Below are 27,954 nucleotides of genomic sequence, written 5' to 3'. Positions count from 1 at the left end.
CACTTATTTGTAGAAAGGAAGCCAATATACAATGAATAATCGTAGCACTTAATGTAGACAGGCTTTATATTACTTGCTAATTTTAATGCTTTAAAAAACGCCTTCAGGAGAGTGTGTTTCAGGCTCTCAGTTGGTCAGGACGAGCGAAAAAAACGAGCCCAGAATAAAAAAGAGAGAGGGAGAAAAAAGGCGGGGGGTGGGAGCCCTGAGGATTTCTTTCAGGGCCTCTTCAGCCCGCTCTCTCCCCAGTCCTCGCCCATTTTTTCTTGCTACCCAGTTGTTTTTGGCTCGTTCAGTCTAAATGAGGGCCTGGGAAAGAATAGTTTGTAAAGGGATGGGAGAATTGCATCTCCATCATTGTTTATTTGACTATGGTTGCTTAGTTTTCATATTAGACACTGGCCTTGGAAGAAGCTCACATAAGATGGAAAAGTTCTGTGAAATATGAAAGAAAGAAAGCAATAAAAAAATTAAAAACTCTTTTTTGGTAACACGGCCTTCACCAGCTAGTTTTCGACTTCGAAAGAATACCCTAAAATATCCAAAGCGTAACGGTACATTACTTTCCCACTCCTGAGTGGATACAGGTTTTAACACGTGTTTGAGAGGCAAGACCAATCAGCGTTTGCCAACCGTTCGTGGGATCATCTTCTACTGTCACGTGTTCTCGAAGCACGTGACAATAAGAGGAATTGAACCTGGCATCATTCCTCATAGTAATCAAGGCTCGAGTATAGTAGTTTTGAAAGTTTTTTACGTTTATTACCCCTTCTAGCGGTAATAGACCCTTCCACAGTTCTTTTGACTAACTAACTGACTGTTGTCAACACCACTGGAAATCAAAAAAATGGCAAAGAGTGTTTTGTATTTTACAGAAGTTTGTATGATGGGGGGAACCGAGTTTTTTAATCATGTGTTTCATTTAGATGACTTGTTTGTGTTTCGCCACTTTAGAGACGAGAAGGGAACTGGAGCTAAAATGTCCCGCAATTGTTTCTGGGATCGCTACTGGGGACGCGCCGGCCAGCTATTGGTCAATGTTTATTCCCTGTTTCCCTAGTGACAGTCCCAGAAGTCTTTGCAACAGTTAACTCGATCCCGTTTCGAAGTGGCGATGTCACAGTGATATGGGCATCCCCGCGTTTTGGGCATCCCCATTCCCAAAACCCTAGTGATATGGACATCCCCTTCTCATGTTACCTTAGCGATTTGGATTAAGGTTAGGGTTGGGGTTACAGGGGATGCCCATACCACTAGGCTTTTGGGAATGGGGGTGCCCAAAACGCGGGAATGCCCATGACACTGTGACAGCGACATGAATGGAGCGCCTGTAAGCTTGTTAGAGTAGCAAAAGGTACTGCCACTATAAACCATTGTTTTACTATAATTTGTTTAATAGTTAACTTACCACAAGCGCTAGGTAGAACAGTCCAAGATAAGATGCAATACCAAGAGCCAGGAATAAGTCGAAGACGGCTGGTTTTACTCTGCCACAAATAAATAAAAATAACCCATTGATTAATGCTGTTGCATATCGTATTAGCAAAACACCCGGTAGTGCCAAATCAGAAGTTGGGAATCAAATATCCTTGGTATTTTTCAAACAAAAATAACGTTTCAGTCAAGTAGCAAAGCCTATACTTGAATTTTAAAAAAACGAAATCACTTTGGTTGTCTGCAAAAGTAAGTAAAGGTGAAATGACACATAAGATAGCAAATTCACCAATTTTCCAATCAACGAGAAGGGAATTGTCCCGCAAATGTTTCTGGGATCGTTAACGGGGCCACGGCAGTCTGTTATTGGCTTATTTTTCCCCTGCCGTAACAATCCTAAAAATTTGCAAAATTTAACTCGGCGAAGTTCTCTTCTAGTTTTTAAGGTGACGAATGGGGTTCTCAATCACCTATAAACAGCTGTATAAAGTATAAGTGAATATGTTGATCCCCTGCTCAGGCGAATACTACTGCGATTGCGACTGCGATTCAGAGTAGCCTGAGTAACAAGCCTTTCTTTATAGTGGTTAGGGGAGGCTTATTACTCGGACTAAATTCAGAATAAAGTTTACAAGTTCGTATATTTCTCTCTTAAGATTTCCGTAACCACCAGATCACGTGATCTCAACGGTGAATTGCTGTTTTAAAATTGCTGATGAACGAAAGGAAGGCACAGGTATATTTGTTCGGAGGGGGGTCCATCTTGTGCATCCAGCTGACGCCAATGATTCCCAACACTCCTCGCCGTTCCAGGTACGTCACGATCGGCGCAGTACATGTGACATTCTACTCGTAAAGGATCGACCTTTGAAACAACCGTCCTTCGGGTTAAGCTAACGACTTAGTCCTATGTCCAGATTTAATCCAATTCATAAAACGACATGGTTGAAAGACAACGTGAAAAGTAAGTTTTCCTTTTAAGCTACGAGATGAAACTTGTATGTGACAATTCAGGACTACTGAGGGGTAACTATTTCATTCCCATAGCAGTTAGCAAAGTATTTTTGAAAATTCTCGGGTTGACGGCGATGTTAAGGGGGTCGGGACCCCTTCAAGACCCCAACCCTAACCCCCCCCCCCCCAACCCCGCCCAACCTCCACCTTCATCCGCTACCGTTCAGTCCGAGTAATTCGGATGAAATATAAGAACTTGTAAACTTAATTGTCTCTGAATCCTAAAACTGTTAACACGTACTAAAGAGTTATCCCATAAATGGACGTTGGAAAGCTGGTTGTAGGACTATAACAAACAAAAAAAAATCTTTCTGGATTTCTGGTACACGGTAGTTTAACACACGTGGCTGAACGAAAGTGCATTAAGTTTAAAGCAGCGTTCACAGGCAAGATGCCTGAGTATGGTACTAGCTGAGTATCACGATGAACACACTATTTTCTTTCAAACTGGGCACCTTGTAACTAACTGACAATTGGAACTTGGTATCCACTGCTTTGCATACTAATAACTTCTTGCTACCCTCACATTTCAACATGGCGTTGGACCGGGCGAAATGTACTCTAGGTATGAATACAACACTATTTTATACCGGTACCCAGGCGCTAGTTCTCGGACACCAAAAGTGCAGCCCCCAAATCGAAAGTAAGAAACTTTAGCAAAGATTGTTTTTGAGCGACCGAGGTCAACAAGAAGTGAGGCCGTCTTACATTTCACATGGCTTAACACTGACAATATTGTACTGCTAAGTGTCCTTTCTCTTATAAAGAAGATTTGGGTAAAACCAGTGCCCACGGATGCAAAAAGCCCACTTCCGGTTGACGTGCATCGCTCAAAAACGTCTTTGCTTAAGCTCCCTAGTGTATCCTGTATTAAATTCAATTAAAAAAACTGTCAAAGGTGCTGTGTCACAGGGATATGGCTGTTTTAGGTCATTTCTGTGCTGAAGTTTGTGCTTAGTGCCTTTACCCATAAATAAAACGTTCCGGTACAGTAATGAAGAACATAATTATCAAGGAAACTTTTATCAGAGAGCACCAACTATAATAACTTTTTTAGGTGATTTTTGTAGGGACAGCATTAAAACTTGAAAAAGTTGGCCCAAGTTTTGTACCGAATTTCAATCAACGTCCATCCTTGCCATCTCTTGCAAAAGACCACAGGAAACAGTTTCCATGTCTAAATCCAGTTTTAACATCAAAAGTGTACCATTTTATATTTTTTAATTCAATTGATGCAAAGACACGTCTTAACTATTTTAAAAATAGCGAATAGCACGACCTAGCCTCTTCGAAACCTTGTACAGGGACAGCTAGTTTTTATTGTCAAGTCCAAAAAGAACGCCCTGGCAGATACGCACACAGTTCTTACCTATAGGCAAACATAGTTGTGTCTGGTCTGTCATAAAAGACAAATTCAGGGTCCCTGAAAGAAAAGACAGAAACAGAATAAGTCTACACGCTGATAAACGAGGTTTTACAGACCCAACAATAACCTGTTTACACTGGGGGGCTAATAAGTGATTGATTCACTGACAGAGCAAATGACTATCGGCCTGGCTAAAGCGGGGTTAGTTCTGGAAGAAATTGTGATGCTGCTTGGTATTGTATTGAATGGTGGATTTGAAAAAAACGAGAATGAATTACATGGATAAAAATCGTTTAGGAGCGGGGAGGGTTTAGAGTGCCTGACTACCTAGTTGACACAAAACAAACGACTGTCTGAATACAGATCAAAGGCTAGCTCAGGGGTAGATCTTGGGGAGGATGCACAGGGTGCCCCCCCCCCCCCCCCCCCCCAGATGACCTCCGGTTTTCTAATACAGCTGGTATTGTGCAAAATATGCAGATATGTATGATATGTATTTTCAGCAGTTGACATTACGTTATTGCCTAGTCAAAAGCCTTTGTATTTAATTTCACATTGTAAAATTTAAGTCAGCAGTCAGTTATACCATTCCTTAGAGGTGTACCCCCCTCCCAAGAACCATCCTGAATCTGCCCCTGTAGCACGTTGGTTGACACATTGACAGAAACAGCGACTGGCGGAATGACAGTGATTAACTTACTGGCTGGCTCGATAGACAAACTGAATTCCTGAGCGACTGATTGTCTGGTACACGGATTATTAACCGCAACAAAGACTAACTGAGTGACTAACGAAATCACACTGATATGTCACCTTCTATCAGCTTTGGCTGTGAATCTCTTCACATCCTTCACAAACTTTGAGAAACTCTAAGTAAAGACAAGAAATAGAGAAATGTAGTTAATATATGCACAATGAGTTCACTTGTCAGTTTTTGGCCAATCATTGAAGCACATCAAAATATGTTCTCAAACCAAAATGAGTGACACATTGAAGCATATTGAAGTGCACTGCTGCAATTATATTGTTATAAAACAATTGGCTAATGTTATCAGCTTTGCGTTTTTAAGATATGAAGTTTTTGGGAAGTTTCAAAAGCACAAAGGAGGCTAGAGCTACTCTCATCTGCACTTTTTCTAAACTATTCTTTATTAATTTCTTTTTTATACCATAAAATGATTAAAAAGCTGACGTTTTGAGTGTTCCGATGGTTTTACCTGCTCTAGTCCAGTAAAAAATGGATGGTCTTTTGTCAGGAGCTGGGCTGCCCGTGCTTGTGAGCCAAGGTAATCCATCCACGTTTTTACAAAATTTGAATCTACTGCCTAAAATTGGGGAGTAAAGAAAGAAAACCAAAGCTTTGTAATACAAAATACCAATATCATTTAGTATGGTAAAATACTGAAAAGCAACTTACAAATTGGGATTTAGGGGTACACCAGGATTGGGTTTTAGTTGTTTTGTTTACTAAGACTTGGCAGCTTATCTGACAGTGATAGATCCACTGAAAACTGTACCAGAAGATGATAACAAGGGAAATAGCTACATGGTAACTATTAAACATGTCTACAGCTATGTTTTGAAGGTAGTACAAAAAGTTACAGCTTTAGTCTTCAAAGATGGCTGTTATAAGTTATGGGTTGTATAGAATTTTTAACAACCAGAAACTGTGCTCTAGCAGAGCAATTAGTTTTGACTTTTTAAGAGTTTCAGTTTGAGTAAGACTTGTTTGGGGACTAACTATATCAACAATCCAAGATTGTCATACAAAGACTAGAAGGTGTTTAAATGACATGTCATGGCAAAGTCTACCAGTTGTTTTTATATATGCCACACACAAAGAAAATAAAAGTGATAAGCAAGATACTGTATTTCATAGTGTATACAAAGAAGACATTGACTATCTATTTTACCCCACATTATAGAAGAAAAAAAAAAGTAAAACATACCTTAAAAGCCTTACTTTTTATTAATTCTACTTTTCAATTAACTTTAGATGACAGTAAAACCCCCAAAAAATTGCCATATAAGAAACTATGGTTCATATATGAATCAGGTATGTTTAATGTCCACTACTTTGAGATTTTGGTCAGCAAGAGAGGAGGGAAGACCACAAGGCCTGATGGGATGGGACAGGGTGATGTGACAGCACTAAGAAAGCCTCACAGGACTGGTAGTGAAAACAATAAACAACGTTAACAGTGGAGCCAAGTCCAAGACATAGGAGCTGCCACATACAGAGGTCCAATAACATAAAAAGTTAAAAAGAGCTGCAATACAACTGAAGGAACAGTGAAACATCAATGACGATGCAACAGCTTTCATGCATTCTATCTGTCTGTATGAGCTGCAATACAACTGAAGGAACAGTGAAACATCAATGACGATGCAACAGCTTTCATGCATTCTATCTGTCTGTATGTCCTACTGTGCAATACAAAAAGAGAAACTGTAAGCTACCCACCATAGAACCACTGAAGATTCTCATATTTCTTGGATACCCCTGAAAAATACAAGACAACATTACTTCCTGAGGGCACTGTATGTAACCTCACTTTAGATTAAGTAAGTAAAATATGTTGCTATCCAAAGGTCACTGCTAGGGTTTCTTTATAAATTATTGTGTTAAGGGAAACTCTGCCACTTTCATTGGCAGGTCTGTTATTAGTAGCTAACAGCTGACTTTTTTGGCCAGCAACTGCTGCAGCAAAGATCAGCTGGCTACACTAAGTTTGAAAAGTCAAACAAAACAAATATTGGAGGATTTGCAGGATAAATGACAGACTAGTTCCTCTTACAGACCAGCTCCTTAAAACCTTAATGACAGCTCTGATTGGCAAATTCCACCAATCCCATGCCTAGACACCACAATGGAGAGATACAAAGATGCAGGTTATTACGGGATGTTTGATTAGTCTTGGATCATTTTTGCTGCCCGCTTCAGGGTTCAACATAATAGCCAGTCAAGATAACCATTTTGTCCAAAAAAAACTTTCAATTTGTTGACCATTTTGACTGGATGCATAAACAAGTGACCAGAAAAAAAAAACATTTTCATACCATTATGTTTCAAGAGGACAAGCTTTTTTTTTTACTATATGTTTTTGCTTGTTAGGCTAGTACCTTCAAGCAATATTTACTATTGACTATTGTGTTATTTTTAACATTTTGACTGATCAGAAGAGGGATGTGACCAAGCTAAAATTTCTTTGGTCTGTCAACACAACCGGCAACAATCCCAAATTTTGAGCCCTGCCACCCAGGGCTGTGCCCTACTGGTGCCCTGGTGCCAATATAATAATGTATTCTGCTCTTAGTGGCCATCTGCTGATGTCATAAAGTATGAACTGATTGAACATAACTTGAGTCATATAACTCACCTTTGTTGTGAAGTTAAAAATATGCCTAGCAAGAACTTCTGCAATAAATGCTATATTTCGTTCCAGTTTAGTATCACTTTCAGGTGATCTGACGGAGGAAAGAAGAAATTCACCAAAAATTTATTAAGCTCAAAAGTGTCAGGTTTATTAGCAAAAATAACCAACCTTTGGGGCCCTTTTTTGGAGGTATTAATCCATAAAATTAATGCCACAAAATTAATAAGTATATATAGATGAGAGATACAGGGTACAGTTCAGACTATTGATTCAGATCAATCTGTGGATGTGGTTTTTGACTTACATTTCTTTTTCTTGATTTTGAGAGTGAGTTCCTATAGGTTTTTTTTCATATACAGACTATATTGGCCACTACAAGGTGTATAAGGATTGAAAGAATTAAGTAACAATGCAGCTATGATGTTACTACAGCAACGCTGTAGTAAGGAGTTTTCAGTATTTATGGTCAGCGGTTGTTACCATTTTGCTTAGGACTCGTGCTAGTTGCCGCCATGTTCTTGTTTATCACATGTGTGATTTAGGTTTACAATCCATGTAATCCTTCGCTCATCTGTATCGTGTAAGGCAGACTAAGTTGTTAGCTGAAGAACTATTATCTGAAGAACTATTATCTGAAGAACTGAAGAGTTAAAGATTATTTGGAGATAAAGGAAAGATCTGACGATTCAAGTTTTTCTCTTTTTTCTTGTGAATAACAACGAAACTCCTTCGGATGCCAAGTACGACTTTCGAGGGCAGCCACAATAACAACTTAATGGTCCTTGGTGAAGCTTTTAACCACTGTAAAGTCATCGCTGTCACAACAAGAAGTTCATAACGAAAGCCGGACGACCTGTGGAGGATTTGAATGGATACCAAGTGGTGTAAGCCTTTGTAGAAAGCTAGTTCTGATCGCCTTTGGTTTGGACTTAGTACTCGTCATGTCTCGAGAGTTGAGTGATATTCCTGAGGATCCAATGTCGGATGTTTGTGGTGAGGTGGTAAGTTCCGCTTCAAATAATTGTTTGGATGATGTTTGCGAGAAGTCTTCGCCTTTAATTGTTGATCTATCGGAGAATGCCGAAAACAACGGATTTTTCCATGTGGAAAATGAACAGCATTCGTCGGAAGTTCGTATTAGGAAGCTAACCGAAAAGGGTCAATCCTATCAAAACGATGTAAAGTTGAACTCTTTCAAGAATAAAAGGTCAAGTTTTACGGGAACACTGAGAAAAACACTGTTGCTTCGGGGACATTGTAATGAATTATCAAAGTGGAAGCAAGAGCTTAGTAAGGCACAGGTTCTGTGGAATGAATTTGTGCATGCATATAATGACATTTTGGAAACAGTTCAAGACGATGAGTTAGCAAAGGTCAGGAACATCTGGGAGCAAGTTTGTGGTGAGTGGTCTGATTTTGAAAGAGATGTGAGGGATGAGATAAAGTATTTGGAACAAACAGTTTTGGAGTCTAATTCTGTCATTTCTAAGGGTTCAAAGAGGAGTAAAACAACCAAAAGTGTCAAGTCAAAATCAAGTTCAGACAGTGTACTTTCAACTAAAGTAGATAAATATAAGCTTCTACAGGAAGAAGCTGCTTTGAAGGTGAAGCTAGCCTATGTGGAACAAGAAAAGGCCTTAGAAATAGAAAGGTTAAAACAGGAGCAGAAACTGGAAGAATTCAAACTTAAGAGGGAACTTGAACTTAGTAGAGCCAAGTTAAGTGTATGCAAAGAGATTGATAATGAGCAAACACCCTCCCTTGAAGAAGATCTAGTCAATCTTCCTAGTGAGAGTAAAGGCGAAGGATTGAAAAGATTCTTGCAATCTCTAACAGTAACTACCCGTGCAAATGAGACTAATACATCAGTTCAGTCCCAAGTACATGTATCCCAAACACCTGTTTTGACAACAACATCCACACCAAAGACTACAGCATGTGGTCTGCGGGCTTCTGCTCCATCATTCTCCCCGGGAGCCGTAACACAGTCAGTATTTGCTGTTCGTCATTTTGAACCTGAACTCGGTCTTCCCATTCAAACAGAAGCAGCTTGTACACAAGCTTTCTCGTTGGCAAAAACTGATCCTGTTGTAACTAACTCCATAAGTGGTCCATCACCAATTATGTCAACAGTTATGAATTCCCCTTCAAGTTACCAGTTTGTTCATCCTCAAGGTCAAGTTAACTCCTTCTGTGAAGGGTGGGAAAAGGTTGCTTCATTATTAGAAAGGTGTATGGACAAGTTAACAGAAGCTAACTTAGAACAAAGTACTGTGAGCAAAGAACTGTTTGTTTCTGGACAACTTCCAAAACTGACCATTCCAGTATTTGAAGGAGACCCCCTGCAATATCCCGTGTGGAAGAGTGCCTTTAATGCTCTAGTTGACTCTAGACCACTGGCAGCAGACATCAAGCTGAATATGTTGAATCAGTATGTAACTGGAAAGCCAAAGCAAGTTGTGGAACATTATCTTCTGATTGGGACAGAAGATGCTTATCAGAAAGCTAGGTCTGTATTGCAGGAAAGGTATGGAAACTGTAATGTTGTGAGTACAGCATTTATTAACAAGTTGGAGAAGTGGCCTAAGATAGGACCCAAGGATGCCAGTGCCTTAAGGGAGTTCTCAGACATGTTAGACAAGGTATTAGCAGCAAAGAACACCATTCCAGGTCTTTCTGTACTGGACTATGCAAAGGAGAATGTAAAGTTACTATCAAAGTTACCCTACTACCTTGAAACCAAGTGGAGAGATGCAATTAAACAATGGAGACATACCCATGGTGAAGCCAGTTACCCTACCTTTGTTAAGTTTGCAGATTTCATCAGAGAAGCAGCAGAAAAGGCAAATATCCCAGAGTTAGAAGGCCTCGCTACATCAAGTAGTCCAAGATTTAACAGAAACCCGAAGCTGAAACCAGATAATGAGAAGGGTAGTTCTCTTTCTACATCAGCTAAGGGTGGTGGTAACAGTAAATCAGACCCCACTAATTCTAGTAAATCAAAGGACCCTGGTCCAAATGGTTTGACGAAGTGTCTGTTTTGTGGTGCAAAACACAAGTTAGATGACTGCGCTGATTTCTGTAGAAAGCCTTTCAGTGAAAGGAGAGACTTCTTCTTCCGCGAACGTTTGTGTATGGGTTGTGCAGCCAGTAAGAATCATCAGGTAGCGAACTGCAAGGAGAGGTTGAAATGCAAAATGAAAACATGCTCAGGAACACATCCCACATGCCTTCACAAGGAACTAACACAAGACAATGCTGCCATCTCAAATTGTATGAGTGTATGTCTAATTCCTGAACAAAGCGGTGGATTTGATCACACCATGATAGTACCAGTGTGGGTCAGACCAGTGGGAGAGCCAGAGAAGGAAGTCTTGCAGTATGCAGTCCTCGACGATCATTCAAATGTCAGTTTTGTGTCTGAGACTCTTTGTGAACGGTTTAACCTGCAAGGCCCATCAACCGAGCTTCTGTTGACAACAATGCAGCAGCAAAATGCCCGTGTTAAAACTAAAAAGATATCTGGGCTAGAGATTCTTGACTACCATAGAGAATGTGTAGTGAAGATGCCAGTGGCCTTCACCCGGGAACTTGTTTCAGCTAACCGGTCGCAGATTCCAAAACCTGAAGTGGCTAGGGAATGGCAACATCTGAAGCCCATCGCCGATAAGTTGACACCGTACCACCCAGATGCAGAAATTTCTATCCTGATTGGAAACAATTGCCCAAGAGCTATCCGACCCAGGGAAATAGTTGCCGGTGAAGATGACGAGCCGTACGCTCAGAGGACTATACTTGGTTGGGGAGTTATTGGAAGAGTCTGCAAGTCTAATGATGTTGAAAACACAGACAAGGGTGTGTGCAATAGAGTTGCAGCTTCAGAAATTCGTAGCCAGTTTGCATTCGCCACGAAGGCTAAAGAGATTATTGGCCCAGAGAGTTCTCCATGTGTTAGAGACTGACTTTGTTGAGACAAGTTCCAAGTACAAACCTTATTCTATGGAAGATGAGAGATTTCTAAGGATTCTTGAGGACAGAGTAAAGAAACAATCGGATGGACGTTACGTGATGCCACTTCCGTTGAAATCAGACAGTGTGTGTCTCCCAAATAACCGCCAACTCGCAGTAAAGAGATGGAACCAATTGAAGGCCAGATTCAAGAAGAATCCGAAATTCTTTACTGATTATCAGGCCTTCATGAAGGACATAATCTTACAATGTGCAGAGGAAGTTCCGGTAGATCGTCTTAAAGTTCAAGACGGTAAAGTCAATTACGTACCGCATACAGGTGTATACCATCCAAAGAAACCAGGACAGATAAGGGTGGTGTTTGACTGTTCGGCCCAGTTTAACGGAGTCAGCCTCAATGACTACTTGCTGCAAGGTCCTGACTTTATGAACGATCTGTTGGGTATCTTGTGTCGTTTTCGCAAGGAAAGCGTTGCATTTATGACGGACGTCAAGAGCATGTTCCATCAGTTCGTGGTTGCCGAAGAACACAGAGATCTGTTACGTTTTCTTTGGTGGTTGGATGGGGACCCATCAAGGGAGGTAGTCGACTATCGTATGAAAGTTCACCTGTTTGGTGCCAGCAGTTCCCCAGGTTGCGCGAACTTTGGGCTTAGGCGAGCAGCTGACGATGGCGAAGAAGAGTTTGGTACAGATGCTGCGGCGTTCATACGCAAGGACTTCTATGTAGATGATGGACTAAAATCTGTATTAACGGTACCCGAAGCCATTCAGTTAATCAAGGCCAGTCAAGCAATTTGTAGCAAGGCTTGTCTCAGATTACATAAATTAGTCTCGAACAAGAAAGAAGTTCTTGAAGGCTTTCCGGTTGATGACCATTCAAAGGAAATAAAGGAACTGAACTTAGCTGTAGATCCATTACCTATTGAAAGAGCTCTAGGTGTGATGTGGTGCGCTGAAAGTGACAGTTTCCGGTTCCGGATTGAACTTCATGATCGCCCTTTAACTCGAAGAGGTGTATTGTCCACTATTGGCTCCATTTATGATCCTAATGGGTACCTGGCCCCTGTTACACTCAGAGGTAAACAGATTCTTCAGCAGATGTGCAAAGACAAGTTGGATTGGGATAGCCCTGTTCCAGAGTATCTACACCCACAGTGGGAAAAGTGGCGGCGAGAAATCGTACAGTTGGAGAAACTAGAGATACAGCGATGTTTCAAACCAGACAACTTTGGCCCAGTGAAAGCAGTGGAGGTCCACTATTTTTCAGATGCTTCAGTGGAAGGTTATGGTCAATGCTGTTATCTAAGATTGATTAACGAACTCGATCAAGCTCATTGTTCCTTCATCGTCGGAAAAGCCAGGGTAACCCCCCTTAAACACAAGACTATTCCAAGGCTGGAGTTAGCTGCTGCTACCATCTCTACAAGAATGAGTGAGTTCGTGAGAAATGAGTTGGAGTACCCGGAGATGAAAGAATTCTTCTGGACGGATAGCCGAGTAGTTCTCGGATACATTAACAATGAAGCCAAGAGGTTTCACGTTTATGTTGCTAACAGAGTGCAGCAAATCCGAGACCTAACCGATCCCAACGCATGGTTTTACGTAGACACAAACAACAACCCCGCAGACGAAGCATCAAGAGGACTCACCGCAAAGCAGCTGGTTGAAGGATCTCTGTGGTTAACTGGTCCAGAATTCTTGTGGAGAAGCGGACCCTGTGAACCAGAAAACGTGGAGCTGCCTCGCCTTCAAGACTCTGACCCGGAGGTGAAGAAAGTGTCTGTTTTGACCACGAAGGTCAGAAGTGTTGCTCCATTTCCAGATCAATTTGAAATAAGCAGACTAGATGGTGTATCTAGCTGGTACCGTGCTATAAAGGTCATAGCTCTATGTTTACGTCTGAAGTCCAAGCTTCAAAGAAGGGAAATTAAGAAACCCGAGAGTCCAGTAACAAGGTCAAGTACAGAAGTTGAGAAGTCAATACTGAGAGTTACACTTCCAGAGCTTCAGGAGGCAGAGAAGACCATCATCAGATGTTTGCAGTACGAACATTTCCGTGAGGAACTTCAAATTCTCTGCGACTTAAATGTAACCAACGGAGAGACAAACAGAAACCAAGCCAGAAAGAGGAACCAAGCGTTACGAAAGACCAGTTCGCTGTACAAACTGGATCCGTTTGTGGACCATGATGGCATAATTCGTGTTGGTGGTCGTATCAGAAGAGCAGATACACCAGTTGATCTGAAGCATCCAGTCATTATTCCGCGAAAAGGACACTTGACTGAACTGTTGATTCAACATCACCATCTCAAAGTGAACCATATGGGTCGTGGTATGACGCATAACGAGTTGCGGCAAAGTGGCTATTGGTTGATCAATGGTTCATCAAAAGTAGCGAGGTTTATATCGAGTTGTGTGACATGTAGACGACTACGTAGGCCCACTGAGCAGCAGAAGATGGCCTGCCTTCCTGACGACAGACTTGAACCAGCCCCTCCCTTTTCGTTTTGTGCCGTTGATTACTTTGGACCGTTCATTGTCAAAGAGAGAAGAAGTGAAGTTAAACGCTATGGAGTATTGTTTACATGTATGGGGTCACGAAGTGTTCATCTAGAGACTGCCAATTCATTGGAGAGTTCTTCATTTATCAATGCATTGAGACGTTTCATGAATCGGAGAGGTGCTGTGAGACAACTGAGGTCCGACCAAGGGACAAATTTCATTGGTGCACGAAGCGAACTGAAAGCAGCATTAAGTGAGATGAATCAAGATCATGTTCAAGACTATTTGCTAAGGAATGGATGCGAGTGGATTCCATTCAAGTTGAACGTACCCCATTCTAGTCACATGGGCGGGACATGGGAACGTATGATTCGTAGTGTACGCAACGCACTTGAACCACTACTGTTACAAGCTGGCAGCCAACTTGATGATGAGACATTGCGAACACTCTTGACAGAAGTCGAGTGCATTATTAGTTCAAGACCCCTCAGCGTCGATAATTTATGTGATGCAGAAGCGCCAGAGCCGTTGACTCCTAACCATCTTCTTACTATGAAACCTAAAAGAGTGCTACCGCCCCCAGGAAAATTTCAAAGAGCCGATATATATTGTCGTAGACGTTGGAGAAGAGTACAGTATCTTGCAAATGAATTCTGGCTGAGATGGCGGGCAGAGTATCTTCAAATGTTACAAGTCAGGCAAAAGTGGGTCCAGCCTAAGAGAAACCTTGCTGTTGGTGATATAGTCATCTCTAAGGAAAGTGAAAGCACGCGCAACAAGTGGCCACTTGGCAAAGTAGTGCAGGTGTACCCAAGTGACGACGGCTATGTCAGAAAGGTCAGTTTGCTGATGGCAGACGGGAATTTGGATGATAGTGGCAAACGCCAACGCCCACCATCATATTTAGACAGACCTATCCACAAGCTCGTTCTATTGTTGACTGCAGATGAAGTGTTCCAGGAAGATGTCTTTCACGAGGAGACCAGGGAAGTCCCCATCGAGGAGCCAACGAAGAACAATTGAAAGACGTTGCAAAGGTTTCATTGTCAATGGACACTGTAGTGAACACTTGATTTTGATTAACTCATTTAACATTCATTCGCTGTTGCCGATCAATGACTTGAGCTTTCGAGATTCTACTGTTTGAGTATCGAACTGATAGTTTGTTGAACGTTTAGTCTTAGGGACTCATGTAGGTTTATTGTTTTGTCTTAACTGCATGACATGCAGTTGAGGAGCCATGTTACTACAGCAACGCTGTAGTAAGGAGTTTTCAGTATTTATGGTCAGCGGTTGTTACCATTTTGCTTAGGACTCGTGCTAGTTGCCGCCATGTTCTTGTTTATCACATGTGTGATTTAGGTTTACAATCCATGTAATCCTTCGCTCATCTGTATCGTGTAAGGCAGACTAAGTTGTTAGCTGAAGAACTATTATCTGAAGAACTATTATCTGAAGAACTGAAGAGTTAAAGATTATTTGGAGATAAAGGAAAGATCTGACGATTCAAGTTTTTCTCTTTTTTCTTGTGAATAACAACGAAACTCCTTCGGATGCCAAGTACGACTTTCGAGGGCAGCCACATATGATCAGTAGAAGTGTATAAAGTGTATCAACAAATTAACCCACCTGACATCAAAGATTGATGATCTTCCAAAAACCTGAGGGTCAACATAGTGAGAAAGAGTCCCTGCAGGTAGACGCTGGGTGTGAAGAGAGAATCGCTCATGTTCCCAAGATAATGTATCTTCGGCCAAATTTATTTTCTTGTGGATTGTTGTGAAGTTCATTTCCTTAAAAGTAGCTTCTGCGACCTACAAGAGGATTTTAAAACAAATTTACTGTCACAAATCCTAACGGAAACAAGTAACCAAAGAGCAGGAACTGCAAAAAGAGCAATGGGTGAAAACTTACCCCTTTAAATTCCTGTAAGGGGAAAAAAAGAAAAGAAGGAATTCAAATTAGCACTAGTTCAAAGTGTCATAAATCAATACTCCAGGTTATAACAGAACAACTTTCACAGAAAGTTTGTATTTCAACATTTTTCATCAGGAAGAAACATTGTTTCAAACACTAACACAGGAAAAAAATTACTATTGGACAAAACATTCCCTCTTGTGCAACTCCCTGAACTTCACTATTGAGGGAAATTTGATTCATTCAAAGGCCTTCATTCAACATCTCAACTCAGAAAAACTTTTATCTCTGTGAACCCAAGCAGTACAGGAGCCTTCCCAGATTGACAAATTAGTCTTGAGTGATTTGATGTACAGGGATACACACTGTACTTGTTTTTTTAACTACTACTAACTACTACTACTATTATTACTTTATGTTTTCCTCTGCCTGCCTCGATTAGCCAAGCTATTTTCGAGTAGAGGATGTTTGTGTTACTGCACCCATCACAAGCAAAGTGTGGACAAAGGGTAGGTGAGGTATTTTCCCAAGGTAAAACTAAATTTCTTTCGTCTCTTGTGAATAACAACAAGGTGTTTGAGAAATCAAATATTCGTCTAACCTGAAAATGGATTGTACCTACAACATACAGTACATACCTCAACTAAAGAAAACGCAAGAGTGCCCTCTTTTGGAGGTTTTGAAACATGGAGAAATAAATTATCTGTTTTTCCAATGCTGTCCAGACACAACACATAATCCACATCACTAAGCACACTTGTTTCTGTAAAGGGCAAGGGAAAAATATCAAAAACAAGCCTTAGAGGACTAAAAACAGAAGTGCCTCAAGGATGTGTTTCTTGAGTATGCTGGAGATCTCAAAATAAAATTATTATCATATTTCTGGATGGTTGAGCATGCAGCCAAATAAACTTTTGCTCGGATAAGTCATGTCCTGTCGAAATAATGGAAAAATTAATTCATGTGGAATTTTCTATTACTTTGTATTTTTACCAAGAGACAAAAATTTAAGATTTAATACAAGTGATGAAAGCGTAAATGCCTAGTCCACAGTCATGAATGGCGAGTGAAGTTTTTGGCCAGACAAGTCACCATTTTGGTTGGACATAATTATATAGTCCACTGACTGGCTGTCATTCTGAGCCTTGTGTTCCACAGTCACTATGCTTCACAGTGCAAACTTCTCACTACAGCTAATTATAAACAATCATTGGATGAGATTTTTGTGATATCTAGAGGAATCAAGGTTGAGGTAGGGGTACCCTTACTGAGACCTTGATTCTTCTGGATATCACAAAAACCGAACCTAATAATAATATTGTTTTATTATACGTTGAACAAATTAATTCTTTCTCGCTTTGACATTAAATGTTTTCAAAGTTCAAGGCTGTGCTCTAAGGAAAATTGAAGGGAGCCCAGGCTCTGAACCTGTAAAATCTCGGGTGCCCAGCATATGATTTGTATGAAAAAAGTAAGATTTTCTAGTCGCCCAGGAGCAAAAGTTAGGCGCCAGGGGCCACTGGGCTCTGCTAGAGCACAGCCTTGAGGTTTCTGCCAACTCTTTCTTTTCCTCAGGTTCTCTCAGTTTTTTCTCTTTCATGTAATCAGCAAACAGCTCCTTTGCCACCTTCATCGACTTTTTGTGTTTTGTAAGTCCTTGTCTTCGAATTTTTTTTTTATGTCTTGCTCAGTAAACGAAGCAAGCATGCATGTCATGTTTTTGCTTATTCACTAATGGCACGCAACACAAAGGGTGCGAACTTGACATGATTAACCTTAGAAGTCATGCACTGCAGTCATACAAGACATGATTACCCATGGTCTTGAGCGTCCATGACATGATTATTGTATAATCTGCTGGTAGATGACGTCCCAGGCGCTGATTTCAAAAATTCACGGTAAACCTTCGGCCAATCAGAAAAGAGATAGTGAGTTGAATATACAATAATACCACTAACCTGGGTTATCCAGATTGTCCTCGAGCCATTTCTTGGTACCCTGATAATTAAACTTTCCAGCCCCAGACAGGAAGAAAACTAAATTGTACCTTTACAGTGTTAAGACAGTCAACAAAGAAAATTTTTTGAATCAGTTGAGAGTTTTTTTAGCCCAATGATGTACAATGGCAACGCAAACTTTTTATGGGGAAACTACTTATTAACAACACGGTACATGAATTTAAACAAAATGCTCAACTACGACAGCAATACAACAAGTCTGTACTATGGTAAAAAAATGTCTGAAGTCTGTTGGCCACACTGATGCAGCTTCAAATGGAAATAACTTGAACTTTACCTTATGTACATGCACAAGAAATAATATAGCAAATAATATTAAGATATAATTGGAAGGAACTTGCTAAAAAAAAACTTGTATTGCTAATTCAACAACAGAACATAATCACACACGATTGTTTGCCCAAAATGGTTATACCCTTTAGCAAAGTGCTTAGTTTGATTTATGGATAAATTTTTCAAATACATGTAATTCAAGCCTTACACCTCAATATTGTTACTATTCTAGCTTTACCTTAATACAGCATACTTAGGTGTTTTTTGTTTTGTATTTTCCTTGACTTGGAATAAGGGGTTGGGACAAAGTAAGATAGTTTCTCTTTTTAAGTTCTTGGGGGTTGGTGTTGGGTTGTTTATCCTTGTAGGCGGCTTTGCATCCTATTACTTTTCTATCCTGTTCATACATTTTTACATAACTTAATCTGGAAATAAATAATTAAACATGTCTCCTAAACTAATAAGGATACCTTGCTTGCATTCTAGAGTCTGAGTATAACCTGAAAACAGACACAACAGACGTAGTAAAAAAAATTAAAATAATATTATATTTCACTTCAAGGAAAATGGTGGTGAAGGGTAGCTAGCCCTGCATTCCATACTTAGTATCTGAGCAGATTAGTTCACTCACTGTTGCACTTAAGCACAACACACTGCATGCTCTTTGTACAAATTATGCAGTAGAGTATAATATTATATTATTATCTCACAGAGACTGTGGAAAAATGTTGCAGAGTTCTCTTCCACTCACTTAGCAACAGAGATGCATACGGGTGGCTTTTAACAAAGCTGTCAATCTCCTTTCTCTTTTCGGCTCAGGTTAAGTATGCATAAACCAAACTGAGTGCGATTCATGAAGAAAGGGAATGCAATACATGGGCAAGAGGAGATCCTCCGTAAACAGAGTTGAAACCTCATCATAAATAGCAATACTTATAACTACAGCGTACAAAAAATTCATTCAAACTCATTCCTACCTTGAAAATAATCTTGCCAGTTCTAGAAGGGCAACAACACCACTTCCATTGTCATCAGCCCCAAAAGACAGACTCTACAAAAATACAAATGTAGTAGAATGGCCTTTACTCACTGGCCATGACTGATAGCACAAAGAAAAACCATTTTGTTTAAATATTTTGTAAATGCAGTTGAACTGCCATTAAGCAGCCACCCTCTATTAAGCAGCCAGAAATTAAACTCCCCGAACAATAATTGTTGAAGAAAGAATATTGTAAATGAAACCATCACCAATTCCCAATTCTTTTCATCTCTACAAAGCAGCCAATCAGGTACTTTTAATTACTTTTAAAATACTGTGAACAAAAGTGCCACCCAAAATCATGATGAAGAAAAATACAAGCCAAAATCATAGGTGGTGACTGTTTTTGGACCAGTTATGCGTAGTTACTAAAACAAGGAATGACCTACAATGACCTACAATGACCTACAATGACCTACAATGATCTACAATGATCTACAATGACCTACAATGAGCTACTATGACCGAACGTGTAATCCCTGTAATGAGCTAAAATGAAGATTTTAGAAAAAGACAAAAAAAAAAGGGGACATCTGTGCGTAAACGTAACGCGTTTAGTCTACTGCGTGACAGCCCATTTAACGATGACAGCATCTCTAATTATTACCCTTGGAGATAAATTTACAGTTTAATAATACATGTATGATGATACTGTGACTTTTGTCCAAACCATCCCTTGCAACCTTTCACATTAGTTTTATTTTGTCTTGTCTTTTTTTCAAACAAATTGAACAAACACAGTCACCCCAACAGTCGATCCGGGGGGGATCTTCAAGGGACGTAAGGGTAGAGATGAACAAAGGAGGCCTTCAAATTCTGACCCTGTTCAAAAGAAAACTTGTTCATTTTTTTTAAGTACGCTGGCCTGTATAAGACATCATAAGACCCTTTAAATGGCTTTCGGTCCAACAGGTTGCTCTCTTTGTAACGCTAAATAGTAAAATCCATATCCTTCTCAGCGGCCCATACCCATCTAGGCCAAATAAGGGAGTGCCTGCATGACTTCTGTCAATACAGGGTATAATAGTGCTATACCGGTAAAAACGCGATTGTAATAATCTATTTTCAACTTTCTCAAGTTACCTGAGATCAGGCACAATTTTTTTTTTGCCTTTTCAAAATGTGCTTGGCAATTTAATACTATAAGCCTAGTGTCACGTCCAAGCGTGACACACGTTGGACGTGACACACGACAAACATCATTGTCTGTCATTTTGTAGCTCATTGTAGGGCTTATTTTAACTCATTGTAGCTCGTAGTAGCTCATCTTAGATTATTGTAGGTCATTGTAGGCTATTCCTTGTTTTAGTAACTACGACACACGTCCCCTGATCTTTTTTTTTGTCTTTTTCTAAAATCTTCATTTTAGCTCATTACAGGGATTACACGTTCGGTCATAGTAGCTCATTGTAGGTCATTGTAGGTCATTGTAGGTCATTGTAGGTCATTATAGATCATTGTAGGTCATTGTAGGTCATTGTAGGTCATTCCTTGTTTTAGTAACTACGACCAGTTATGCCACTTACGTCCCTGTTTGATTATGCTAATTTATGACACACCTCTATTGATCACGAGCAGCCACCCTCTATAGAGCAGTTGCTTGCCAGCACCTCATAAGGGTTGCTGCTTAATGGAGGTTTTACTGCAACTGTCTTTTGTAATCTAAAGTTTTCATTTTATCTCATTCATGTACTGTATGCATGCATTTAGGCATTATCAACCTACACCATACATGTATGACCTTAGCTTACCGGTGCAATCCCAAAAGCATCATAGTGGGTGACAATGGCAATGGTAGGAAGTTGCTCATCAATTCCTCTTCCAACTAACTTCCCCTACAAAGCAGAATTATTAAACAGAAAATTTCAGTTAGTTGAGTTATTTCAGTCTTCACCAATTATGCCAAGACCAGAAAAGTAAGCTGGATGACCTCAACATGGGCATACAGACTGTAATGGCAAATGCAGTAGACGTTCACCAGACAAACATTTATACACAGGGAATGAACGTATGTGTAGTGCACATATACCCTGTATATATTCACTCTTAGCTAGCTTCACATGCTAAAAAAACCTTAATTTTTCAAAACAAAAAATTGCCATATGGGTGGCTAAAATACCTGAAAGAGAAAGACTTTGGAAAAATGTTGCAGAGTTCTCTTCCACTCAAGGCAACAGAGATGCCCATGAGTAGCTTTTAACAAAGCTGTTGATCTCCTTTCTCCTCTTGGTTCAGGTAAGGTATAAAGAAACCAAACTGAGTGCAATAATTCAAGGAGAAAGGAATTGAGTAATAACCAGGCAACATTAAAAGGTATGCTCAGCTGTTGGCCTCAATGACTGACCAGTGTATTGGGATAAGATTGTTTTTTCTTTATATTTTAAGCCTGTATAGCAGTCACAACATTTTACCCAAAGGTACACACTTTAACAGTGTCTGATCTAGGATTGCCAGCTAGGGGGGCAATGTGTCCCAGTCAACAATTTTTAGAGGGACATTTCTTTTTTCGGGGGGTCACTACCGGTATATATTTTTTAATTCTAATTTCCCGAGTGTTGTCTTATCAACAAATGCAATGTTCAAGAGTGAATTGAACATACAGTTGTTATCTAGAAGTCCTTTAGGTTGCGCAACCAGTTCGCAAAACAATTTTGTTTCTTTGATTTTTGGCAAAGGGAACAGAACATTATACCCTTTGGGGGATCAAACTTCAGCCATTTGTACTTCTAAATCTTAAACCAAAATATTGTGTTAAAAAGATTTCGCACAAGGAGAAATTACATTTCTTTGTTTCTTTTTCTTTTGAAAGACAAATTCAAGTGTGCAAAAATGACCCAGAACAGGTATTTCAAGGTGACATCTTTGCTCAAACCACAGCAATCCCGCAATGGCGCGCTAGATCAAACACTGTTTTACAGGAAGCTTATTATCAAAAGGTTTTACCTGCAAACTTGTAATAGCCATATCTTTAATCTGCTTAGTTTCTCCTACATTCACAACCATTTGATAGCCACTAGTTGATGTCACCCCAAGTAGTGCTATTTAAATGGAAGAAGACAAAAGTAAAAATGACTCAGTTGTAAGAAACTAGTCTTCACCATAATCATTCTCATCAATGTCCTCATCAGTACCACCACCATTATTAATTACAGTACATGACTCACATTTACACCACCAAAATGAAACCCAACATCATACTCATAATTATCTGTTATCATAGCAAAGCAATAGCTTCCTTTAGCTCCCTTATTTACAAAAATTCAAATCCTCCCCTTCAAAGCACCATCTTGTAATATTGTCACAGTGGCTTACAGTGTAAGTCATCCTCAAAACTATCGTAGTCTACATCACTATCACAATCATCATTCGCCATCATTATCCATTAGAATGACATCAAAATCAGTATTATTGTTATTATTATTAACATTATCATTAATTTATTATTATCTCATCGGGAAATCGCTACGGAAAATAAACAGCAATAGATTTATATCATGCTTCATGGATCAGAAAATTATCCGTATTATTAAAATCAGCACATTGACGTTTGTGCCACCCACTGGGACTTTTGACCTGATTTTTTATAACTCTACATGATTTCTTGGCATTTTGAATTATGAAGGGGTTTGCCAGAAATTTGTATCGATATGGACATTTTCTTTTTTTTCATTATTTCACTGAAGTTTTGTGTAGTTTTTATAAGATTTAAATAAAGTTAATCAGTATGTGAGTAGCATTTCATCAAAAAAAAAATATATATATATATGTTATTATTGTTATCATTATTATTACTATTAATAATATCTTCATTATTATTATTACTATTCCTTATAGCCTTCTGGGACAAAATCAAGATTGGCAGTTATTATCTCTGTACTGTATGTTACAGAATTTAATTTCAGGTTTATAATTTTGAGTTGACCTAGTTTGATTAATTTTCATTTGAATTCTAGCCCTGGGAGACAAAAAAAATTGAGAACTGTATGTTCTCTCTTACCGCAAAACCATGATATGTAAAACAATGAAAAACATGTCATGATCTCTATTGCCTCAATTTCCAGATGATATCACACACTCACTGAAATTTTGACTACACTTTATTACTCTGTAATTAGCATTTAAAATGTGGCAGTGATTAGGGGTAATGTTGGTCTTTATTTCTACAATGATAATACCTTTTTACCTTCAAAAGCAGAACCAGCCTGATCACTGGTTACAGCTGTTTCAATGTCTTTATAAATCTCAGTCAGATCCTTGTCTTCGTAAGCAAAATAAACAGCAACTGGTACCTCAACAGTTAACAAATCTCTTTCCAGCTGCTGCCACTCCTAATGCAAAATACACAAATTAAGCCTGATTTAAACCTGATGGTCAGTGATCATGGTCAGTGATCATTCCTCACATTACCTTTTGAGAACACCTTGTAAAAAATGAAAGGAAAAATGGGTTGCGCATAACATTGACAAAACCTCGATCTAATCAATCACTGTAATCCTGTACCTTACTGAACACAATCTCTCCAATACCCCTACTCTTCTTAAATAAAGAGCTTACAGTACAATAATAATAATATTATTACTATTATTGTAAAAAAGGACAATTTAATTCTTGTTGCAGAGTTCTCTTCCACTCAAGGCAACAGAGATGCCCATGAGTAGCTTTTAACAGAGCTGTTGATCTCCTTTCTCGTCTCAGCTCAGGTAAGGTATAAATAAACCAAACTGAGTGCAATTCATAGAGAAAGAGAAGTTTACAAAAATATAATTATGCCTGTTTCCTATTTAGTTTTGCCCTCTCTTTTGTTATTTTTAAATAATTTTATAGGGGGGGCAGGATACCATAGGATGACACACAAACCCTTCCCCTGAAGTGTATGTGAACCATGAAATACAGTCTGATAAATCACATCAGGGTGTGAACAGTGAAAGAAGCCAAAACAATGGTTACAAGATTTGTATTATCATCTGTCTAGTTTCATGGTCTTGAAAAAATAATATTTCAGATGTATCTCTGGCAGCCATGTAATACCCTTTATTTGCATTGTATATAAATATAACAAAACAACAATCAGTGACTCTTAGGGTTAACACATACTTCATTGGCTTTGTTTTTCCCTCAAAAATTCAGGAAAATATTATAGAGAGGCCCTAGAATACACTTATTTTGCACAGTATTTTTGGGCACTTTATAGTCAGTGGATTTACCTCTTTTTGTTCAAGAGCAGCAATAGAAGTGTTTTTTGGTAGCAGTATTAGTATAGCCCCTGCTCCTAAGGTTTGTACTGCTTCTTTGAATCTCTCAATAGTGAGATCAGATAATCTTGTAACCACACAGCGCCTTGTAAGCATGTCAGAAGTCAGGGGCCTTGCCTCCATATTCACCAATGAACTGCGGGAACCTGAAACATGCCAGTAAAATAAAATATTGATAAACCTTTAAAACACATTTTTGAGACCATAACTAAACTTGAACCATGCACACATTTTTCCACACATAATGGAACACGGCAATCAAATGCTCTCCTTGTTCTCCCTAGGATTTTGGGAAGGCCAGGGGGTATTCTGACTGTGATTTTCAACAGCTGGTGTTTGTATGAAGCCTGAACAATAATAGAGACAGTGAAATATGATCAGTTCTCAAAGACTCTTTGACTGAAACTGTATTTTGAACATTTTCATTCAACAGCAAAACACTTAGAGGAGGGAATGAGAACACAAAGGCAGGTCAAGTAAATGATGACCTATAAACAACTTTTTTAACACCATAGCCATTCTTTTTTGCCAAAAAATGTAGCATTAAATGAGTACTGAATTAGCAGCGAGTTATCAAATAAATGAATGGGCTCTTTCTGATAGAGTTCTCTCAGTATTGGAGATCATACATGTGTGTTTCATGTTTTCACCCTTCAATGTCATTCTAGTTTAAAATTACCTCTCCTGAGTCGCAGTGGACACTAACGTGGCGATAAAGAAAAATGAGCACCGTGGTGCCCATCTTAGTTGTAAGGTCTTCAGCTGTTTCCCCCAATCACAGTGTATCTCAGTAAGTTGTCAAAGAAGAAGAAAGTGATCGGCAGCTGTTTCAGTTTAATTTTCCCAGTGAAGTATGTGTCATTTTTGCATGCCCATCGAGGTGACAGACATTGAGTTGCAGTTTCACACCCTTTTATCTTCACCCAAATTTTTGTTAAGCCCGGGCTTAATGGCTTAAAGGCAGCTATGCCACTGTAATGTCTTGGTTTACACCATTTTTCTCTCATAAGGGTCAATGCTAATTTACAAGTAAGCCTGGTTTCCATATGATCGCCTAGATCGTACTGATTGTCCCAGTCATCTCAAACAATGTTCAAATGATCAAAATGATCATATGGAAAGCTGCCCAGATGATCACAAAGGACTGGCCGAAAGACTGAGATGACCCCAGTTGATTTCTACCCAGACAATCGGGGCAATCGTGTAAATTTTGAAGCGATCACATGGAAACGCTCACAGATGACTGAGACGATCAGGACGATAATAATAATAAAAATTATTATTTATTTTATGACTCATAATGCACGTGTTACATGGAAATAAGGGTGTAACAATTCATACTCCTTGCGATTCGATACGATTTCGATTATTTCAATTCGATTATGTAAATGTTTCTTAGTTCTTATAACATATATAACAGGTAATGTTGACAACATGCAACCCTAAACCCTTAATTTGAGAGTAGTAACAGGAACAGGAGGATTCACACAGTCGCTTGGTTCATCGCCATGTTTGAGAACCTGACAAAGAGCATGTCGCACATGGTTTGCCTTATTTGGAAATTCTTGAGGGGTGGCTGAAGGACAGCACTTTTACCAGGCAACACAAAATGGTGCTTGAACTGCTATCATCTTTGCTCGTCAATCAAAAACGCACATTTTAAAGAGTTCTGGATTCTGATTTTACAATATAATAACTCACTGAGGGCACCCTGGAAAAGTTGTGTAAAAATCAAACCAAAATCGAAACTTAGAAGCAAAGAATCGTTAATTGAACCAAACAGTCATAATTGCAATTAATCGAGAATTTGATTATTCCTTACACCACTAATCACTGACGACCCCACGCTGCTTGCCTTTAAGGTGATCGAGACGATCATAAATTAAATTATTATGAAATCTACCAATTTTTATTGTCCCAGTCATCCTTATTATCTCGAAATTTTCTGTAACGACTGGGGCGATTGGGATGATCCGGATGATCATATGGAAACCAGGCTTTACAGTATAAGAACTGGGAGATATTGCCCCTTAACTAAGTCAGTATCTTCTTACTAACACAAGCTCATTTGTAACTTCTTGGAAAGGATTTGTTTGTTTTACTGGAAAACGAAGATAAAAAAACAACCTTGGGAGATTCAAAGGAATTTAAGAACATTGCGAGTAATGAGGGAAAGGCGATGTTATATTAGGTTAAAACCGATGGAAATAATATTTAAGCGTAAGTTTAGCATAACATTTTTTTACACACGAAACATCTTTGCAAAATTCTTTGTAACAAAGGAACCAAAGTCTTGCCATCAGGACTTTTTTTGCAACGAAATACACCATTCAGGAACGAGTTCGTTGTTTAACGATGGAAACTGATGTAGACTTACCAACTTGAGTTTGATGAAGATCATATTGCTGCATTCTAAACACGGGAAACTCATGGGCGGCCATGACAGTTGACGAGGGGCCACTTAAAAGTACCACTGGGACAACGAACAACACTGATATTGAAACAGGAAAGTTTCTGAACAACTCAAGAAAATCTGGCACGTTCTCCCACATTTTGTTCTTGAACAAACAGCAAAAACTTAACTAGATAGCTTAAGTCACAAAAGAGTCAGACAGAACGCCTATAAATCGCCCGAACACGTGTTGTCACAGGTAAGCGGTTTCCGACTGGGCCCCAGTCTTCTGTTACCTCAGAGTTTTGCCCTGGTGACCAAAAAGCCAGAAGACTCTAGCTGCGAGACAGGGTTAAAATATGGACACCAAAGGGACATGCCACAGTGTGCGGACTATTTGGGGGTCTGTATTAAGCTGGCGCTCAGAAAACATGTCGTAATTGCCTGTTTACATGGAGGTGGGGGACCCCAACCCGTATAGATGGGGTAACCACCTGTCCATATAATCTCTCATTTTAATTTGTTCACATTTACATGATAGGTGGGGTGACTTTCCGCGGGTTACCTCACCTACCTGGGGTCTCCCACCTCCATGTAAACAGACCCTAAACCACAGGTAACCCAGGCTCACTGTTTGTGTCACGTACGGGTTTCATAACATGAGTGAATATAGAGAATGTATGGGGCGAAGTGTAGGTCTGGAAATTTGCAAGAACATAAAAATCGATGAAACTTACCAAGTGGCGAGTTGTTGTTGTCCTTAATATGCACGCTAAGTTTCAAGAAAAATAGTCTGCCACATGGTAAGTTTCATCGATTTTTATTTCCATTTTCTTGCAAATTTCCAGACCTAAACTTCGCCCCATATATACGTTCTCTATATTTACTCATGTCATGAAACCCGTACGTGACACAAACAGTGAGCTTGGGGTACCTGTGCCTAAACAGACAAAGAGGAAGAAGGGTAGGAATCAAAGGCTCCTAGGAGCGAGCTCATGGATGAATTGAATTATTGTAGAAAAGACAGTTTAATAATCAAAGAAAAACATATAAATCTTTTGGAACGGTTCATTGTGTACGGACTTGCCAAAATACAGCGTGACTTGAAGTATCCGATTGCATGTGCACCTGAATATTCTAGAAACTTGTTATCAGCGCAGCTTTTCTACTTACAAAGCAAAGATCACTTTTTAAAAGCAATTATTAACGCTTTTTAGTTGTAAAATAATTTGCTTTCTCATGTGACTGTCAAACACTTTCCGAACGACAGTGCACTTTCTTGTAAAATAGCCAAGTTTTACATACACGAGTTAAGCCGTGGTTTTAAAAGTGCGATGCTTTCAAATAAATCTTTCCATATGATGAGTACGTAACGGTTAGTATATGCAGTACGAGCTA

General features: G+C 39.4%; 1 protein-coding gene across 1 annotated transcript; it reads right to left on the bottom strand.

Annotated features, from left to right (window-relative positions):
- Positions 1-21: 21 nt before the first annotated feature.
- Positions 22-26,824, bottom strand: LOC140937100 (BOS complex subunit NCLN-like). Its single transcript, XM_073386630.1, has 18 exons — positions 26,542-26,824; positions 24,117-24,310; positions 23,096-23,240; positions 21,856-21,950; positions 20,664-20,747; positions 18,851-18,924; positions 18,344-18,373; positions 17,541-17,629; positions 16,221-16,345; positions 15,580-15,591; positions 15,295-15,479; positions 7,195-7,282; positions 6,279-6,317; positions 5,032-5,139; positions 4,628-4,683; positions 3,818-3,871; positions 1,409-1,487; positions 22-435 (listed from the first exon to the last, which is right to left on the bottom strand). Exons 1-18 carry the CDS (start codon positions 26,714-26,716, stop codon positions 370-372), a joined length of 1,698 nt encoding a protein of 565 aa, XP_073242731.1. The 5' UTR covers positions 26,717-26,824; the 3' UTR covers positions 22-369.
- Between the last annotated feature and the right edge of the window lie 1,130 nt (positions 26,825-27,954).

The sequence above is a fragment of the Porites lutea genome, chromosome 5, assembly GCF_958299795.1.
Source record: "Porites lutea chromosome 5, jaPorLute2.1, whole genome shotgun sequence".
NCBI lineage: Eukaryota > Metazoa > Cnidaria > Anthozoa > Scleractinia > Poritidae > Porites > Porites lutea.
The sequence above is the reverse complement of the archived record's forward strand: the minus strand, read 5'-3'. Positions and strand labels throughout refer to the sequence as shown.

Excerpts from the sequence above, each read along its gene's own strand:
- LOC140937100 (XM_073386630.1), bottom strand. The coding sequence starts at position 26,716 with ATGTGGGAGAACGTGCCAGATTTTCTTGAGTTGTTCAGAAACTTTCCT. Across the intron at positions 20,748-21,855 it reads TGGCTATTACAAGTTTGCAG|GGGAAGTTAGTTGGAAGAGG; the intron begins GTAAAACCTTTT and ends TCTGCTTTGTAG. Across the intron at positions 436-1,408 it reads TGTTCTACCTAGCGCTTGTG|AACTTTTCCATCTTATGTGA; the intron begins GTAAGTTAACTA and ends CATATTTCACAG.